Source organism: Macrotis lagotis, chromosome 1 (genome assembly GCF_037893015.1).
Source record: "Macrotis lagotis isolate mMagLag1 chromosome 1, bilby.v1.9.chrom.fasta, whole genome shotgun sequence".
NCBI lineage: Eukaryota > Metazoa > Chordata > Mammalia > Peramelemorphia > Peramelidae > Macrotis > Macrotis lagotis.
Window position 1 is genome coordinate 485,642,316 of NC_133658.1, and position 21,757 is coordinate 485,664,072.

Here is a 21,757-nt window from a genome sequence, read left to right on the forward strand (position 1 = left end):
GAGGGAGGGAGGGAGGGAAGGAGGGAGGGAGGGGAGGAGGGAGGGAGGAAGGAAAAAACATTAAACAATGTGCAAAGTACTGTCAAGCATTGTATATAAAAAAGAAAAAGCAAGGTAATCTGTTCTTTTAAGAGGTTCAATTCTAATAAGGCAAAAGAAGCATACTTGAACCAAATATTAAATAACTACTTTATTTGATGGTAAGTTTTCTGAGGCAAGGATTAACAATTGTCTTCTCTTTATCTCTCAACAACCTTTATCAGAATTCCTTAAGCATAATTAGAGGCTCAATAAATCTTTGTTGAAGAAATGATTCTTACCTATTTGGTGTTTTTTTTAAATTTTATAATATGCTTTTCCCTAAACCTCAATAAGACAAGTAGAGCCAATATTAGTGTCTCCATTTTACAGATGAAGGAGCTGATCATTAAGGACTTGGACATTGTCCATGAGTAATATCAGTTCCAGAATTTGAATCCAAATCACCTGACTCAAAGTCCAGGACTGTTTTTCCTAAATACATAGGTATGAGTGTGGAAGCAAGTGTTATAGGATTCCAGAAACATAAGACTGAATTTTGGGCTAGCACAGTCAGGGAAGGATAGATTCAATAGAGAAAGTCATACCCACACACCCAAAATGTTTTCCTCTTGTTCATCTCTTCCATATTTGGGAAAATATAATAATAACCATAATTGTAAGTATTTATATAGATATTATAAATATATGTGTGTATGTATTTATATAATCTGGCTTCATACCCTTAACAGCTGTGAGGGCAAATCACTTAACCTGTCTGCCTCAATTTCCTCTTCTACAAAATGGAGGGTAATAATATTCCCTGTATAACAGGATTGTTGTAAGTATAAAGCAAGATCCACTATGCAAATGCATGCATACATACAATATTTACACATACCTACATATACATATATACCCATATACACATACACAAATATATGAGTATCCATATATGTTTGTGTGTGTGTGTGTAAATTAATAAAGGTTTAAGGTCAAATTTAAATTTAGATCTAAAATTAGTCTTTTTGACTATAGATAGATAACCCAATGCTCTATCCATGGGGCCAACTAGTTTCTTCAAAGTACTGATCCAGAAATATAAATTTTTAGTGTATAGATATTATGTCAATATATGATAAATACAGCATCCTAGTCATACTCCACTGTTGCAAAACTAAGAGACCCTCTGGTGTCTGATACCCTCTTCCACTAGACTACCTAAGAAAATTTCATAGTAAGTCTTTCCCTGGCCAGTCAAGGCATGATTTTAATTCCCATAAGAAGAAATGCGACTCAGGCTCAGACATATGGTCAGAATAGGTAGCCACCCATGTAGAGTGATTTCAAGGACTCTGGAAAGGATGCTCATCACTTCAAATGTCTCTTTTACATTTTAGGTGAACAGTAGATATAGAGTCCTGGCCCTAAAGTCAGGAAGACTTGAGTTCTTATCTAACCTCTTCAAAAAAGGGGTTTAATCATAGCACTTGCCTTACAGGGATATGGTAAGAGTCAAATGAGATGATATTTGTAAAGTGATTAGCACAGTGCCTGGTGTGCAATAGATGATATATAAATGCCGTTCCCTTTCCTTTTCCTCTTAGTAATATCTTGAAATTAGAAATGAAGGCTCTTTTTTTCATAATAAATTAAGATATCTAGTTAAAAGAGAAACTGTAGACAATGAAAATAAACTTCATATACTTCACAGTTTTGCATCAGACCAACCCCTATGCAATGCAATTGCATAATTTCAGAGAATATAGTTTTATATGTCACTAAAATATTTAAGTAAAGGTTGCTACCTTATTTTTTCCCCTCAATATTTGAAAAAGATGGTTTGGAGGTAGAGGGGAGGGTAGAATTTAGCTTCACTAAGGCTCATGTCTCTGTTTTATTACTTATTAGTAATATTATATTGGGAAAATTATACAGTATTGGTGGGCTTTTACATTTCTCATTTATAAAATGGGGATAGGAGCAATTATGTGATACAATGATAGAATATCCAACAGAAACAGAAAGACTTATCACCCTAAATTCAAATCTGGCCACAAACACTTATGAGCTATACGAACTTGTACAAGTCAGCTAACCCTGATTGCCTCAGTTTTCTCATCTGTAAAATGAATTGGAGATAGAAATGACAAACCACTCTAGTGTCTTGGTCAAGAAACCCCCAAATGGGGCTATGAAGAGTCAGACATTCTTGAAAAACAACTGAACAACAACAAAAATGGTGGAAATAATATACCTGCTACTGTGCAGTTATTATGAGACTTATATGTTATATAATTGTAATGCTTTAATGAAAAGCAGTATGGTAGAATGCATAGAGAACTGGCCTCAGAGAAAAGTCAGCCTGAGTTCAAGTCCTGATGCATCCTGCCTTAACAATGGGTACAAATCACTCAATTTGTCAATGTCCCTATATTACTAAGATTCTCAATTGCAAAATACATGCTTATATAGATTGGCAGGAGTCTCTTTACTGGTAGATACTTAAAATGATAAAATCATAAATCTGATCCAAAGGGGAAAAAATTATAATGTAAACTGCTGTTATTATACTAAAAACTCACTTATCTCAACACATTTAGTGAGGTATTGTGGCATGGCAAATAAGAGAAATTTAGTAACTTTGGAAGTTGTATTAACTTCATCAGGACAACTAGAATGCACTACAACTCTTAAATCTTTTAAAAGTATTCTCTAACCTGTGAAGTAAAATGCCATCCACACCCAAAGGGAAAAAGCTATGAATTCTGAATGGAGAGCAAAGTGTAATTTGTTCACTTTTTAAAAAATTTCTGTTGTTTTTTCTTTCTCAATGTTTCTTCCCCTCCATTCTAGTTCTTCTTTCACAAAGTGACTAATATAGAAATATGTTAAATGCAATTTTACATGTATAACCTAACAAATTGTTAGGATGAGTAGTGGGAAAATGTGGAACTCAAAAGTTGCGACCCTCTGGGGGCAGAGCCAAGATGGCAGCATGAGAACAGACTTTCCTAGGAGCTCTCTCAAAAATATTCCAAAAACCTTAAAATTATGACTCTAACTAAATTTCCAAGAGACAGAACCCACAAAAAGATGCAGTGAGTCAATTCTCCAGCCCAAGGTATACTGGAAAATCATGGGAAAACTCTGTTCCACAAGGAGTGGAAGGGCAGCAGCACAACCAGGATTATCGCACCTGAGCAAAAGAGCTCCAGTCTTCTGGGAGTGCCCAGGTCATGGGGAGCACCAGCTTCTGGCAGCAGAAGCAGTTTCTTGACCTGGCAACCCAGGGAACACCAAGCACAACTTGGAAGATCAGTAGGAAATCTCTGCCAGAATGAGTAGGAGACAGAATGACCTTCAGCGCAGCCCAGATCCCAGGAAAGAGAAACATAGAGCCACCCAGCAGCAAACCACCCAGAAGCTGTGACCAGAGTGCTCAACCCATGGAAGGTAAGGGGGTGGGGGGAGACTGTTGAGGTCTCTCCTTTGGTCCTGGGACAGGACTCTGGTGCTGTGATCATATTCAGACCCTGGTAGCAGTCTGGAGCCCTCATTGCATCCACAGACCAGAGCACAGGCAGGAGAGCAGTCAGAGACTCTCATTTGACCTTGAAGGAACTGAGGTCCTTGCGGAGGTGTCTCAATAATACTCAAATGCTTGAGAATCACCCCAAATCAGGCACAGACTGGGAAAATAAGTGAACAGAAAATAAAGGAACCTAAGCATGGACAATTACTTTGGTTCCCATGGAGGATCAATACACATACTCAGAAGATGAGAAAGTTCCAGCTTCTGCATCTAAGTACTCCAAGAAATATAGAAGTTGGATTCAGGCTATTTAAGAGCTCAAAAGATTTTGAAAATCAAGTAAGGGAGGTAGAGGAAAAATTGGGAAGAGAAATGAAGGAGATACAGGAAAAACATGAAAACTAAGTCAGCATCATAGTCAAGGAGATCCAAAAACTGCTGAAGAAAACAATATACTAGGTCAAATGGAAAAAAAAAGTTCAAAAAGTTTATGAGGAGAAAAATACCTTAAAAATCAGAACTGGTCAGATAGAAAAGAAGATAAGAAAGCTCTTTGAAGAAAACAAATCCTTCAAATGTAAAATGAAGCTAAAGGAAGCTGATGATTTTTTGAGGAATCAAGATAATAAATCAATATCAACAGGATGAAAAACTAGAAGAAAATGTGAAATATCTTATTGAAAAAGCAATTGATCTGGAAAACAGATCCAGAAGAGACAATTTAAAAATTATTGGGCTACCTGAAAATCATGCTCAGGAAAAGAGCCTTGATTTCATTTTGAAAGAATTTCTACAGGAAAATTGTCCTGATATCCCAGAAGTATAGGAAAAAATAAAAATTGAGAGAATCCACTGATCTCCTACTAAAAGAGATCCAAAAAAAAAATAACTCCCAGAAATATTATAGCCAAGTTCCAGAACTCCCAAGTCAAAGAGAAAATACTACAAGCAGCCAGAACAAAACAATTCAAATATCATGGAGCTACAGTCAGGATTACCCAGGACATAGCAGCAACTACATTAAGGGCTCTTTAGGCTTGGAATATAATATTCTGGAAGACCAAAGAGTTTGGAATGCAACTGAGAATCAATTACCCAGCAAAACTGAGCATCCTATTCCAGGGCAAAAGATGGGCTTTCACTGAAACAGGGGAATTTTAAATGTTCCTGTTGAACTGACCAGAGCTGAGCAGAAAGCTGGATCTTCAAGTACAGGACTCAGGTGAAGCATAGAGAGTATGGATGGGAAGGACTAATTATGAGGGATTTAATGATGATGAGTTGTGTGTATTCCTGAATGGGAAGATGATACAGATGATATTTATATGAACCTTCTCATTGATTAAAGCAGTTAGAAAGAGTTTTTACAGTCAAGACACAGGAGAGAGCTGAATTTGGAGGTATATTTTTTAAATAGAGTCAATGGGAGAAAAGAAAGGAGAGGTAGAATAGACTAAGATATTTCATGTAAAAGAGTCAAGATGGTATGGAAGGGGGGAAGGTGAGGGGGGGATTGAGTGAGCCTTCATTCTCATCAGAAATGGCTCAGAAAGGAATCAATATATATACTTAATAGGGCTTAGAAATCTAAAAGAAAAAGGAGAGAAAGGGGACAGGGGAAGGGAGGGGGATGCAGTTGATAGAGAAAAGGATAGATCATGGGAGAGGATAGTCAGATATAATACATTTTCTTTTTTACTTTTTTTTTGCAAGGAAGTGGGATTAGATTAGTCTGTCCAGGACCACAGGGATGGGTGGGTGCTGGGTCTCTGGGGTGGGATGTTGGCTTGGGGCCTCTTGGCCCCAAGGCCAGTGCTCTGTCCACTGCACCACTGGACTGTCCCAAAGCACACTTTTCATGAGTAACAGAATAAAAGGAGAGAGAAAATATAATAAGTGATATTGGAGAGAAATGGGTGGAGGTAATTACAATCAGCAACATCAACTGTGGAAGTAACTTCTCTGATGGATTTAAAGAATGCAATCCATCACAGAGACAGAATTGATGGTATCAGAACATAGACTGAAGCACATTTTTTTCCTCTTTCATTTTATTTCTCATGAGATTTTTTTTATTTTTGTGGAGGGAGGGGTATTATGTTTACTCTTACAACAAGACTACTTTAGTAATGTATAAATTTTTAAAAAGTAAATTAATTAACAAAAATCCAAAAAAAGTGTGAAAGGATGAATGTTTAAAACTATCTTTGTATGTAATTGGGAGAGAGAGAGGGAGAGAGAGAGAGAGAGAGAAATTTTATAAAAAGTATTCTCTACCAGACACCCTGAGAGAATCCAATTATATAATAGCTGTGTCCCTACTTTGTGTCATTGGTCATCATTCAATGGGATAGGTGGTACAAGAAATACTTTAAAGAGACAAGAATCTCACTCTTTAGAGAAGTTCACTGTTTCTAACTTAAGAACTCAGAGAAGCAGATTTTCTACCTAAACCAAATCATACTCCAGTGATTCATTTTGTGTAGAGTTGATCTTAAATGACCATCTGCAGGGTTAAAGTTCTCACAAGTTCTACCATGTTAGAAAGAATTCAAAAATAGCTCACGAAAGAGATTGAGTTTATACCATTTACTGATAATAATTTTCCACTTAATGATAATAATATTATCTTAAATTTATATAGAACTTACTTTGTGCAAGCAACTATGCCAAGCACTTTGTGATTATAATTACATGTGAACCTCCCAATAGCCCTGGGATATGGGTTCTAGTTATTATTATCCCCATTTTCAATGCTGTTGTTCAGTTGTTTCGGTCATATCCAACTCCTTATGAGCTCATTTGGGGTTTTCTTGGAAAATATACTGGAATGGTTTGCCATTTCCTTCTCCTATTTATTTTACAGATGGGGAAACTGAGAAATTAAATGACTAATAGTGGGTCATATAAGTAGGAAGTATTAGAAGTCAGATTTGAACTTGGGTTTTCCTGATTCCAGGTCTCAGCTCTCTATCCACTGGATCAACTCACCACCCATTGGCCCTGACAAGCCCCAAAACAAAAATAAGAAATGACAAAACAGAGGCCTCTTTGTGGATTTTATATTGTATTGTTGTTCTGAAAAATATCATTATTTTCTGCAGTTTCTATTTCAGTCTTATTTCTACCGACAATCCTTATTTTTGTTCACTTAGAACTAGAAACTATATTTATTATTTTGATCTTTTGTTTTCCCATAGAGGGACAGTTTTGAGCTATGTAAGGTGGAGATGTAGAATAAGATAAATCAGAAAGGAATGGGAAGGGGAGAGAAGGGAAAAGGAAGATTTGCAACCATGATTCAAATTGCTTATTACACAGATGAGGAAACAAAGTCATGATTTGTCCAAGGTCACAAACCTAATAAGTAGAAGAGAGTCAAAAGTGACATCTTCTAACTCCCAAATCCAATGTTCTTCCATTCTGCTACTCTGTCATCTTCAAAAATATATCCCAATTTCGAACCTCCTATCCATCAAACACCTATCTCTATATGGACTTTTTCTTCACAAATACTTTGATTCTGTCCCTCAAAGTCTGCTTTTAATTAAGATCCTTCCTTCCAGTAGGAATTAGAAAGTGAATTACATTTTAATAATAATAATAATAATAATAATAACTGCTCTAGAGAATAGGAGAGAATAAATGAAAGATTCTTGAATTCCTTGCATGATCTTTCCACTCTACTCACAGCACAGGTCTGCAGGGTCACATTGTCAGGTCTGGCTTTTATGTCAACGACTCCATCAATGTGGCGAAAGGAACAATCAGCAAGGATATCAAATGCTGTCAATTTTTGTGCTTTCAAGCCATATTTCTGCAGCCACTTCTTGGAATCCAGCCTCTCTTCCAGTGATGACTTTGATGAAACTTCTAGTTTAGAAAGCATAGTGCATTGGCTAATTATATAAACAGCTCTATATGGAGTCTTATCTAATTTAACATCCTTCCTATCATCCATTAACCTAAATACAGGTCCAGCTTCTGGACTCCACCTCCCTTCCCCAATCTAACTTTTATAAAATGTGTGTTTTATAATCAAAATCAGACCACAATGAGCACTATTTAAGGTCCTCTAGTATCCCTGGACAGAAGCAAGAAAATAAGTGATCCTCAAGCACCCTCTAGGAGCCTAATGGCATCACCATTTCAAGGCAAGGGAGTCTGATTCTAATCCGAGAAGCAGGGGTTCCATGGAAAAGCTATGAATTTGCCCTCTCTCCTTTGCATTCAAATGTCTGTTGGAGACCACAAGGGGGAGGGGGAAGGATGTGGGGAGACAATCTCTTTAAGTCTCTCTCAATAGAGAGTTTGCACTTTGTTTAAGACTCATCTCCACTTCCTATTTTTAGCTATATGAATTAGGGTTTGTTGCTTTCTGGCAACCATAACTGCTCAGATTTTTACATGGAACTCACTGTCCCTGGTAGGAAAAATGCAACAGTGGAGGAAAGCAGAAATAGTAGTTACTACTCTGTACTACTCTGTGAGATCTAAATTTTACAACTAAACAGGGAGGAAAAACTGTCCTAGAGTGTCATGATGTATACAAAAAGGGACAAGAGAAGAGGGAGGTGGAAAGGGAGGGAGGAGGAGAAAGGGAAAGAGGGAAAGGAAGGGAAAATGAAAGGGAAGAAGAAGAAGAAAAGAAGACCAGGAGGGTTACCTAACTACATTTGCAGGTGCCTCTGCCTCAAAAATCCTTTTAGAGTTCTGGGTTGTGAGTAATGGTAGAAAGTTGTTGATCATTCCAGGGCTGGGAAAAATTCAGCACCTACCATTCTGGAGCTATAAATACCCAGAGAGCCCCTAGATAACCTTAAGCCAGAGTTAGGGTTGGCAAGGGGTGAGTGGGGGGGGGGCTGGCAAAAGAAGTGATATACAGTGCTAAGAAAAGAGCGCTAGAGGTGGAGTCTGGGAACCTCAGTCAGAATCCCAGCTCTCTCATGCATCTATTCCCTTAGAGAAGTCACTTCCTAGCTTTGTGCCTCAGTTTCCTCATCTGTAAAATGAGGGGCTTGGACCTTTAGAAGTTAGGACACCTCTAAAGGCCTCTTCTACCTCTAAAATCCTGTGATCCTAGAAATTTTTATTTGCTCTGAACATTAAGATGCCTGCTTAAGCCTGTGATAAAATGGCAGAAGTGATGAATAATCAAAGAAAAGAATGGGGGGGAAATATGGAGATGGAGAAGGTCTGTTTTGCCACTATTATATGAGGAGTGTGAGGAAGAGGGAGCTGGCTATTATAGATTTGTAGAGTTGAAAGATACTCATTGGTCATCTAGTTCAGCCAACATCTAACTTCCAATAATGGGGAATCAGTTGTCTCTTGAGACAGCGCTTACTAGTTCTGAATAGTTTTAACTATTACCAAGATTTTTCTTCAAATTTAAATTTTCCTTTGTAATTTTCAATCACTTTTAACCAGTCCTCTTCTACATAAGAGTCTTTCGAATACCTGAAGACAATTATGTCATGCCCCTTCTCCAGTTCTGAGTCTGTCCTTCTCCTTATTGAATATAAATAGCTCCTTCATATGATACTCAGAAGGCACCAACTACAGGTGTGCCACCACCCCATTACCTTCCACGCTGAACAGCTTCCAAACATCTTTCATAAAATGTGGTACCCACAAATTAATATGATACTTCTGATGTGACCACACCTGGGCAGAATATAACATTACCATCATCTCTTTAGTTCTGGTAGCTACATAACTCAATATAGCCCAAGGGAATAGAGAAAGAGAAGGGGAAGGAAATGTTTAATATAGTGTCTACTGTGTTCTAAGGGACAACTGGGTAGCACAGTGGATAGAATAGCAGACGTGGGTCAGGAAGACCTGAGTTCATATCCAAATTCAGGCACTTATTGGATGGCTGGACAAGTCACTTTAAGCCTGTTTGCTTCAGTATCTTCATCTTTAAAATAAGCTGGAGAAGTAAATGGCAAACTACTCCAGTATCTTTGTCAAGAAAAATCCAAATGGGTCACAAAGAGTCAAAATGACTAAACAACAGAAATATTCTATGTAAGGTTGTGTGCTTTACAATTATTATTTCTTTTGATTCTCACAACCTTATAAAGTAAGTGCTGTTATTATCCTCATTTTACAGTTAAGGAAATTGAGGCAGACAGAGGTTAAAAGTCACACAGTCAAAAACTATCTGAGACTAGATTTGAACTCAAGACTTCCTGATTCCATATCCTGCGTTCTATCTACTGTGCCATCAAAATTGTATATTAGATTTTTTTCCTGTCATATCATTTCATTCATATTGAGCTTATAAATCTTTTTTTAAACTTCTAGCTAAGCATGTCTTCCCTGCTTGGCATTTTTATTAAGCCCAAAGGCAATACTTATACATTTATTCTTATTCAATTTGCATTTTATTTGGTTCAGCAGTGTTCTAACATGGTGTAATCTTTTTTGATCTTGTCTCTATGCCATCTACAAATATTATAAGCATGCCATTTATACTTTTATAAAAATCACAAGAAAAAAATTAGTTTATTCTAGACCTTCTCCAAAGATAATATTAAACAAACTCTTCGGTAAAAGTCTTTGACTCCAGTCATCCAGCCAGTTGCAGATCCATCAAATTTAATATTCTCTCTCAATTATAATACTTCTACCCTGTATCTCTTTATCTTTTTTCAGAAGAATAAAATTAGATAATTGTGACATGCCTTGCTGAAGTCTAGGTAAACAATATCTATGGCATTCCCCAGATTTACTTAGCAATTTAGTAACCCTATCAAAAAGTAGAAATAAAATTAATCTGGCAATATTCTTGACTAACACTAGAAGGATTAGGCATGTCAACCACATCAATCGATATAAGAATTTTAAAATAACTTTTTATAATTTATTCTACCTGTGAAAAAATACTTTAAATATAATAAGTAGATATTATAATTTTATAGTAAATGTGTTCATCCTTCTATTTCTAGAATGTGCTATTGTATCAATTGACACAACTTAAGCCTTTGAAGTATTCTTATTTCCAGATGCTTTCTTTAATAATACTAATAGATTTTTTTTTCAGGAATCTACTCAAACTCATAAGTCTAGAGATGAAACATTCCATTTTCTTCTCTATTTTTTCAAATCAAGATACTCTTTGACCTCCAGTTTTCCTATGAACCTTCTCTCCTATGCCACAACCTTTCAAAAATTTCTGACAGTGAAATGCAGATCAGGAAGATGGTTCTAAAAGTTACATGTCAAATGATTAATATAGATATATGTTTTGCATGATTTCAATAGGTTATCATATGGCTTGCTTTCTCAATAACTGAGGGGGGAGAGAAAGGGAAACTGAAAATGTAAAAATCAATGTTATAAAAAGAAAATTACATGTTAAATTTATAATACATTTAAAAGGAAGAGCAAAGAGTACAAGACAAATTCACAATTTCTGGTACAATCCTCTTTTTCTGTTCTATTTTGCACATGGAATTGCTTACTTTATTTAGTGTCTGTTAAATCAGAATTTGTAAAATTAACACCCTCTCCCACCCCCACCATATCCACACTTTTCTCAGTAATCAAGAAAGTACTCCATGTAGACTAAATGCTTTGAAAACACTAAGGATAACTCTTTTACTAGCTCCTTACAGAACCTAGAGTCAGAAAGACCTAAAATCAAATTCAATCTCAGACGCTTAGTAGCTGTGTAACCCTGGACAAGTCACTTAACCTCTGTCTCATTCAAAGCACCTACCCCACAGGGTTATTGTGATGATCAAATGTGAATATATTTGTAAACCACTCAGCACAGTGCCTGACACATAGCAGTTTCAATATAAGTGCTTATTTCCTATCTCTTCCTTTCCCCCTTTATTATTACATCAGTGAAAAGAAAAAATGGTGGAATTGAGCTCTGGATTTAATATAATACAATTTTTGCATTTAATCAGAATAGAATATTCTTGGGATTGAGGCAATTGGGGGATACAAGGGGCACAGAAAATGTGCATTATAAAGCAATAGCTAATATGGGTGCCATCTCTATAACCCAACAAAAGTCTACCTTTGGGGGGTGGCGGAAATGACAGATTTTTTCCCAAATAGGTTAATTTTTTAACATGGTAAGTTTACATAATTGTTTTTCATTTTATGTGCATGTCACATGTACATATTTTTTTTATATTTTCCCCAAAGAGATCTTTATATGGTCACTTGCCTGGCTGGGGTTGACTGAGACATTAATATTAACAATAAAAGGGGGAAGTGAGGCCGGGGTGGAGGGCAGGGGAAAATCCACAAATCTTTATTTTTAATTCAAAAATCTAGGAAACATGTTGAATCCAACAAAGGGATAATTTTCTCACAATCTCTGTATTTTTGGTTTCCTAACCTCTAACAGATTGCCCCAGTTCTAAATTATCTGATCATTTTGACCCTTTCCACTTCAATATCCTACAGACAATTCAGTAACTAAAGTAGCCTAGATTTTGGATTTTACCTGTTCCAAATGAGAATGATCATTGGCCTAAGGGTTGCCTAGTCAATGATACATTTAAACCTTGCCCAAGCATAAAAGACTACATGTTAGCATGATAGTCTACCTTAAGACCAACAGAGGATTCCTTAAGCCCTACATTATACTCTAGAATATTTTTCTTTTACTGAATGTCTATTTCAGACTTCAGGTTTTCTAACCAAACCATATTATCAAGTGAATTTTCCTCAAAATTGAAAGAAGGCCATAAGCATTAACCTGAGTGCTAATGCACATTATGATATTGTTACCTGCCCACAAGAAAGGCAATGAAATGTCAAATTGACATACCTAATATCTTCTCACCTCCTAGCTTGCTATGTCAGCTGATATTACCATATTTCCCCATAATAAGATGCACCCTTTTCTGAAAAATTTGGGGTCTAAAAACTGGGAGCATCTTTTACAATGGTTGTAGTTTTTTTTACTTGCATTTACCACTTTTCCACACTTGTTATCTTTGTGCTCATTGTTTCACATTTGGTACATGTATATTAGGTTACATTTTGCCATATTCTGCACAGAAATGGCTCAGAAAAGATTTTCATACAGTGCTGAATTCATATTAAAAGTGATATAGTTTGCAAAAGTGAATAGAAATCATGCTGCCAAACCATAGTTTGACTAAAGGAAGAAGAAATCCTACTGAAAACATCAGAGCAGAAGAAGGCCATGAGAGGCAGGTCAGCAAAATGGCCTGAGTTAGAGAGGGAAATGAAGATATGTATTGAAGAGCAACAGGCCATTGGAATTCCTGCGTCCACAAAGATGGTTCAGCAGGAGGCAGGAAGAATTGTTGATGAGAAAGAAGTGACTCATTTCAAAGGAGGATACAATTGGTGCTTCAGGTCCATGAAACAAAAAAAGATGCCTGAAAGCTATGAGCAGAAGGTCCTTGAATTTCATGATGAATAAAGCTTGAGTTCAATAACTTTATATAATTCATTTTTTCTCAAATTTCAGGCCCCCAAATTAAGGTGTATCTTATACATGGGGAAATATGGTATTTAAGGATCCTCTGAAGTTTAATCTAGACTTTCATTAGGATTAGCTATCATGTTACATAGAATGCCTGGCTATTTATTGGAACAGTTTACTAATGGGGTCCCAGAAAAGATAAATAAGATGGTAGATGTGTGCATGCATGTGTGTAGTTGTGTGTATGTGAGAGAGACAGAAAAAGAGAAAGACAGAAATACAGAGACAGAAAGTAAAGTTCCCTAATGCCCAAGTGTATTTATAATCTTACTGAATAGGTTAATATATTAAAAATTCATGTATCAAATTAAGACATTGCTCTCTGCTGTCAACAGAAAAGTATACTGATAAAAAGAGGACAGAAAAAGAATAAATTTTAAAAAGGGGGAAGGGAAAGAAAGTTACACAGGTAGATAGTTACAAAAATTTCTAAGCACTGGACAATACTAAGCTAGATAAAAGTCCTGAAGAATATTTATCATCAAGGTTATGGTGACATATACTTTAACTTATTAAATCTCCATCTGCAAGACTAAATTTTTTTTCCATCGCATATACTTTGCTTACAATCAGAGTAAACTACTATATGGACTGTGATTTTTGAGTTACAATTTTGTGATATGGAGGAGAGATGGGGATGATAATGAATAGAGATTAGCATATTTTTCCATTCAATGATTTTTCTGTTTGCTTGCTTAAAATAAAAACAAAACACCTTATGTCAAGTTATGCATAAAACAGTCACTTCTATGAAGAACAAGTATTACAAATATAAACACAATATAAAATGATGTTTTATGACTAATCCTTAACCTTTCCTTCATCAATACTTAATCTAACCCACCTTTCCCTTTACTTCTCTTTCTTCCCTCAAATAGCCTCAAATAGAACACTAACCTCCCCAGAATCTTTCTTGGAAATGTGCCTTCTGGGCCAGGACTTCAAGCCAGTAAGCTATCCAAAATCCTTCCAGACACTTGTCTCAGTGATCATTAGGTTCCTTTCTATTTCAGTCACAAGTGATAATAGTACAACTTAAGCAATTTGATCTAATGAGAGGGACAGCTTTAAGTGGCCTTTCTAGCCTTCCTCATCAATTGAAAAATACCTGTCATATTCCCCTTATCTCCCTTAAATTATCTCATCATTAAAAAGCTTCCTGAAAATTGGTTTTTCCCCCAGTTTCAGAAATAATTGCTCACAATCACTTCAAAGTGCTTTAACATCCATTCTCTCATTTGATTCCCCTAAACAGTCTTATTAGTTCCTTTTTATATAGAATAGGAAACTAAAGTTCAGAGAGGTAAAGGGACTTACTCCAGATTTAGACAACTAGTAAATGTTTTCCTACATCATAGTTCAGTTCCCTCTGGACCACATTTCTAATGTTTTATTATAAATATTCTGTCAGATCAGTATGTTATTAGCTAAAGAATAATTTCATCTCTAAAGAATTTAAAATGATGAATTTTGTGATAAGTGTGAAAAGTCTGTAATATATTATAAACTAGGAATTAGTAAGAAGAAGAAAAGGATATGCAGGAGTATAAACAGATGAACTAGTCATGTGGAAGAACAAGAATGACAAATGAGTACCCCCTGTCCTTCTTTGGCTCAGGACATCAAAAATGAGGAAGATCACCAGTATTGCCTTGATGAGGGATGTCTTGGAGTGAACTTACAGAAACACCCAATATGAGAAGATCAGAGATTCAATGAAGAACTCTGCCAACTAAATCTCCATCTGTTTAAAATTATTTTTTGTTATTTGAGAAATCCTTCAAATCTTTCCCTCCTGACTCCTCCCCCATTAATTATTTAGTGGTCCTTCCTAAGGAAATGAAATTTCTAGTCAATTGTTTCCCCTAGTCCCTTATCCAGATCAGAGAAATATGCTCTCTGCGTAGACTACTTCTTCTAGAAGCACATTGTCTTTCCAACTAAAAAACTTAACAAAAACATGATCAGATCAAACTTAACAAAGAATTACCAGATTGTATCACTACTGACACCAAAGGGTTGGATAGAATAAATTAGAGCATGATTATACCTGGGACTGTATGTCCTCTTGAGTTTCAAGTTCTTAACATATCAGATAGGGATTGGATCCATGATTTCATTTGATGTAAAGAGTTCCTGGTAAGGAATTTCCTCTAACAATGCAGAATATTGCTACCTTTTCTTTAACTTAGAATCTTAGAGAAATCTCTGAGCCCTGAGAAGTTAAGTTACTTGTCCAAGGTCACACAGCTAGCGCATAGCAGAAGCAGGACTTGAAACTAGTTCTTCTGGGAGATGAGGTCCATTACATCAGAGCTGTCAAACTCTTGAAAAGAACAAACCACAAACCAGGTTAAAAGATAATGGGGGGGGCGGCTAGGTGGCACAGTGGATAGAGCACCAACCCTGGAGTCAGGAGTACCTGAGTTCAAATCCGGCCTCAGACACTTAATAATTACCTAGCTGTGTGGCCTTGGGCAAGCCCCTTAACCCCATTGCCTTACAAAAAAACCAAAAAAAAAAAAAAAAGATAATTGGGAAACGTTTAAAAATATAAATTACAATATAACATAGATAATGTTAGTTTGTAATTATCTAAGTCAAAATGCTCCCAGTAGGGATATATCACATAGCATAATATATTTAAAAAAGAGAGAGGGTAACAGAAGTTACACTAATCACCCACAATTATACTTTGATGAATAGAATGATCCCACAGTATTTAAACAAAAGGAGGTGTAAAGCATTTAGCATGAAAAAAAACCAGAGTTCTGGCTAGGAAAGCAAGGATAAATGACAAATTCATTTGCAATAGGAACAAACAGCAATTGGTGGCTGGAAAGCATATTCAGTATAACAAGGAAAACACTGTATAGTTAAAGTTATTTAGTAGGGTAAGTCCATTCTCATTTTCCTACAACTCTGTTCATTTTGATCCTTGGATGAATTCTCACCCTCTCACTTATCCAGCCAAGGATAAGCTGTGAGTGATTTATTAACATATAAGCTCAAAGCTAATCCTGATTCAATTGTTTTCTTATTTCTACTTGATAAACTGCTAAAGGCTTTCTTCCATGTTTACCCTCATTCAGTTTAAACTTGACCTAATTGCCTTCTTGGCAATCATAAAGAAATTTTGTACCTCGAGCTTCTAAGGTGGGTTTGGAGCTGCCCTACCAGTGGGAATCTGGCTCCAATATATTCTTCCAATATTATTTGATACTGGACCCCATTTATATACTATGACTCATTAGCTACTGATAGAACTCAATTCCATTTCACGTCTTCGCACAAATTGTCCTAGAATGCACTCACCCCTTTCTCTACCTTTTAAAATTCCTCCAGACTTCAGCTCATCTTTCTCCTCCAATAAGTCTTTCATAATTCTCCTATGCAATACTCACTCTCACTTCAAATTATATCATATTCACTTATCCTTACTGTGTAAGAGAGTGTAAGATATTTGAGAGCAAAGACTATTTTGTTTTAACCCCATTATTAGCACTTAAGTCTACTATGTACCTAGTTGGTGCTTGATAAACACTTGTATTGGCATCCTCAGAGGTATATGCAGCCAAATGTTGAAGCTCATAGCCTTTTAGCCAAGGGAGGGAATAGGGAAGATAAAATAGTCCCCATGAAAAGAGTGGAGTTTAGGGAAGCTATCTGAAAAATATACAAATGGAAAGTTGTCTTGTACAATTCATTTGTTGTTTTTTTTCCTTTGCTTTCTCTTTGCTAACATTTTAATTACTTTTTTTGACATTCTTTTTAAAAAATATTTCTTGAATTCCAAATTCTCTCCTTCCCTCTAACCTCTCCCCATGCATTGAAATGATATGCACTATAATACAAATTATACAAGTGAAATCAAGTAAAACATATTTTAGTCATGTTGCAAAAAAAAAGCAAGAAAAAGTGAAAAAAATTATACTTCAATTTGGACTCAGAGGTCATCAGTTTTCTCTCTGGAACTTGGATAGAATTTTTCATCATAATTCCTTTGGAGTTGTTTTGGATAGCTGTATTGACCAGAATAGCTGTCTTTCATAGTTGATTGTTATAATATTGCTATTTACTGTATACAATGATCTAGCTCTACCTACTTTACTCTGCATCAACTTATATGTCTTCTCAGGCTCATCATTCCTTACAGCACAATAGTATTCCTTCACAGTACCAAAACTTGTTCAGTTATTTCCCAATTGATGGCATCCCCATAATTTCTAATTCTTTGCCACCACAAAAAGAGTTATAAATATTTTTGTACTGATAGGTCCTTCCCACCACCTTTTTAAAATCTCTTTGAAATTCAGACCTAGCAGTGGTATTACTGGGTCAAGTGATATGCACAGTTTATAGCCCTTGGGGCATTACTCCAAACTATTCTCCAGAATGTTTGAAGGATCAGTTCGCAACTCCACCAACTATGCTTTTTTTGGGGGGTTCCAATTTTCCCACTTTTACTCTATTATTTATCATCTTCCTTTTTTTGTCATAATCTAATTTTTGTCAATCTAATAGGCATGAAGTGGCATCTCAGAGGCTTTTTAGTTTGCATTTTTCTAAACAATAGTGATTTAGAGTATTTTTAATATTACTAAGATAGATTTGATTTTTTTAATCTCAAAGGAACCTGTTCATATTGTTTACCATTTTTTAATTGAGGAATGGTTCTTTTTATAATTTGACTCAGGCTTCTATATATTTGAGAAATAGGACCTTAATCAGAAAAACTTGTAAAAATTGTTTTCTAAAATCCCGCTTCCCTTCTAATTTTGCTTATGCAAAAACTTTTCAATTTCACATAATCAAAACTATTCATTATACTTTTCGTGTTTATTTCTATCTCTTGTTTGATCATAAACTCTTCCCTTACCTATAGATCTGATAGGAAAAAATTTTCACATTCCCCAATTTATTGATGATAGTGCCCTTTTTGTTTAAATCAGGTACCCATTTTGACTTTTTCTTACTATACAGTGGGAGATGTCAGTCTATGCTTAGTTTCTATCAAACTCCTTTCCAGTTTTCTCAGCAAAATTTTTGTCAAGTAGTGAGTTCTTTTCTCAAAAGCTTGGATCTTTGGGTTCATCAAATACTAAATTGCTCCCCCAAATAAAGTTATTACTGGTAACAAATCAACATAATTAAGCAAAAAGGAGTCATACATTGGTAATCTCTGAAATTATTTATCATATTCTGTCCCTCAAGTCCATCATCTTTCTGTTAAAGGTATCGCCCATCCTTCTTGAATCAACCATGTTTTATAGTGGGCAGTTAGATGACTCAGTGGATAGAGCACTGGTCTTGGAGTCAGGAGGATGGGAATTTGAATCCAGCCTCAGATACTTGATACTCACTAGCTGTGTGACCTTAGGCAAGTCACTTAACCCTGATTGTCTTGCATCCAGGGTCACCTCCAGTCATCCTGATCCATTATCGGGTCACTGGATTCAGATGGCTCTGGAGGAGAATTGAACACAGCACTCCCTCACTCAAATCCAAGGATGACTAGAGATGACCCTGGAATGTTTTATAGCTATGGACCATAAGAATCCTACCTAGGGAGACAAGTAGCATAGAATGAAATGCATAGGTCATGGATATAGGGAGTAGTAATAAGATGGGAAATATATAGCCAGGGAGATCAACAGAACTTTGGGTGTCATGGTCTTCAGTACAGAAAGAGTAAAGGCTATTAGCCAATCTCTTCCTCTGGAGATGTCAACTCCTGGGGATGGGAATTCAGGGAAGCCTGGAGGGATTTGCATGAACTGATGCTGAGTGAGATGAGCAGAACCAGAAAAACACTTTACACCCTAACAGCAACATGGGGGCGAGGATCAACCTTGATGGATTTCTCGTTCCATCAGTGCAACAATCAGGAACAATTTTGGACTGTCTGCAATGGAGAATACCATCTGTATCCAGATAAAGAACCATGGAGTTTGAACAAAGTCCAAGGACCATTTCCTTTAATTTAGAAAAAAAACTGATATCTTATTGTCTGATCTTGTTATCTCTTATACTTTATGTTTCTTCCTTAAGGATATGATTTCTCTCTCATCACACTCAATTTGGATCAATGTATAACAAGGAAGCAATGCAAAGACTGATAAATTGCCTTCAGTGGCAGGTGGGGAGAGGGAAGTAAGATTAAGGGAAAAATTGTAAAACTCAAAATAAATAAAATCTTTAATGGGAAAAAAAGAAGTCACCTTCTAGAAGTTCTCATTCACTCCTCCTCATTAATGTGTCGACAATTGAGTTCCTGTCATATTTACCAATGAGCTTTTTTGGTGAGGGAATAAAAACCTGCCTAGCTGTCTTCTTAAATTTGAAGGCTAAAGTACAAGTCAGTGTTATACTCATTATCTTTCATGAACTCTAAAAGATCATGTTATCTACTTCCCAAGGTTTTCCTCATGTCTTCTTTATCAACCATTTCCTCCTTTTATTGAGGTAATTTCAGAATATTAGTATCACACTTTACTTATGAAAAACTAAATTATCATCAAGGAAAGACAAAAATATGTTGGTCACTCTGCTTTTAAGCAGAAAGAGGTCTGTCAAAGGTCAGTGACTTGAATCTCTTACCACAATGATACTCTGACTACAGGATAAACTTTGATATGTGTGATGATATATGATCCAGTTCCAAAGCCCATGACATGCTCCTTTGTAAGAAGTTCCACCCTCTTTGATACTCATCCAAATGTCTTCCCTTCTCAGTTCATGATTTTCCACATGTGTCTTGATCTATAAAGCTACTTCTGTTCTACTACCTGTTCTAATCTTTCCCACAGAATTAAATGAACTCTTCCTTTCTTGTCATTTATCATTCACATTAAGATTCTTTATCATCTGTGATGTCAAAGTTTTTTCTTCAAGTTAAGATCTCTAGTTCGTTTTATTAAACTCTGACCCCCATTGGTGAGAAGCCATTTGAGATGATAAGGGTTGTTTTTGCTTCTCTCTGGAATCATGGTCTTCTCTAAATGCCATACTGTATGACCCATGCTATACTATAATTCTTCCTTCTGTCAAACCTGCAGATCTTAAAGACTTAACAACTTACCTCTGGACAATTCTTTTCCTGACATGTGAGTAGGTCAGTCAGTGAGTAAGCATTTATTTAGCATCTATTTTGTACCAGTGGGATACAAAGAAAAGCAAAAACTTTTCCCCAAATAAAGTGTTAGAACACTAGAAAAGTAGAAAGGAAGTAGATTACAAAGAACTTTTAATGCTAAACAGAGGATATTATTGTAGTTTATCCTGGAGATAATCAGGAGCTACCAGAGTTTACTGAATGGTTGAGGAGAAGAAGGAAAATCTTAACAGAATTAGACCTGTGCTTTAGGAATATTAATCTAGCCACTGAGTGAAGGATGAACTGGACTGGGAATAGACTTCAGACATGGAGATCAATTGGCAGGTAACTGCAGTAATCCAGTCTTGATGTGAGATCTTGTCTTAGATCAGAGTTCTTAAGTAATAATACTTATTTACTGGTCATTAATCTCCCAGTCTCCAGGCAAATATATTCTTTTTTTGGTTATTATATGATTCTGCCCTTGACCAAGAGCTCATCTTGAACTATAGCTGCCTAATCAAGGCAGCTAGGGATGTAGTGGATAGAACACCAGGAGTCAGGAAGACTTCTTCCTAAATTCAAATCTGGCCACAGACACTTCCTAGCCAGGTCCAAGTCACTTCACTCTGTTTGCCTCAGTCACATGTGTAAAATGTTCTGGAGAAGGAAAAGGCAAACTATTACTTTATTCTTTTCAAGAAAATCCTAAATGGGATCACAAAGTATCAGACATGAACTGAAAAAAATGAAAGTTGATCTTTTTAGGTAGTTGTCAATTTTTCCTATATCACTTTCCTTCATAAAGATCCAGCCTTCAAATGGCTACAATGATAATAAGATTGTGACCTGAGGCAGCTAGGTGGCACAGTGCCCTGGAATCAGGAGGACCTGAGTTCAAATCTAGCCTCAGATACTTAATAATTACCTAGCTGAGGGACCTTGGGCAAGTCACTTAACCCCATTGCCTTACAAAAACCAAAAATTTTAAAAAAGAAAATAAGATCATGACCTTAAATCTTTACTTTCTTTCTCAACTCTTCAAAATTTCTAGTTTCTATTTAGCAATATTATTGGTTCCCTCACAAAGCACTGAGAGTAAGAATAGTCCTCAAGTTTTGAGGAAGTGTTTGGTCACATTCTGAAAACATGCCGCAGGAAGACAACACTTTCCCAAACCTTCATGTCTATTCTCCCTAAAAGGAAGTTGCTGACCACCATGCCATCTTTCTTTCAAGATTCCCTCATTCTTAGAAGTATATGTGAATTTCCCTCATGTTTTCATGAAATAAAACTGCTAATTTCTCTTTAGTAGGTTCAGATTCAATTTCCAAGTAGTTTCACTCTCACATAGTTACAACCACTCAGAAGTCTTCCTTCTACCCTTCAGTCTCTTTTACCTTCTAATGTATTGATTCTCCTGACCCTAATTTGGATATTCTACTATCAAACCATGGAATAATGTCAGCTTAGCCTTTTTGTGTACCATGGACCCTACTGGCAGTCTGCTGAAGCTTATGGACCTCTCAGAATAATAGTGTCTATATTTATAATTAAAGGAAATGGTAAATTTCAGCTAGCAGTTAGTGAAAATAAAGATGTTTTTTCCCCAACCAAAATA

At 36.1% G+C, this 21,757-nt stretch overlaps 1 protein-coding gene across 4 annotated transcripts in view; it reads right to left on the reverse strand.

Moving 5' to 3' along the window:
- Positions 1–21,757, reverse strand: part of VWA3B (von Willebrand factor A domain containing 3B) — a 237,656-nt gene that overhangs the window by 109,759 nt on the left and 106,140 nt on the right. For all 4 annotated transcript variants that reach the window (XM_074213732.1, XM_074213731.1, XM_074213729.1 and 1 more), the window contains one exon: positions 7,245–7,426. In XM_074213732.1, coding sequence (XP_074069833.1) covers positions 7,245–7,426 — 182 coding nt within the window. The remainder of the gene's footprint in view (positions 1–7,244; positions 7,427–21,757) is intronic.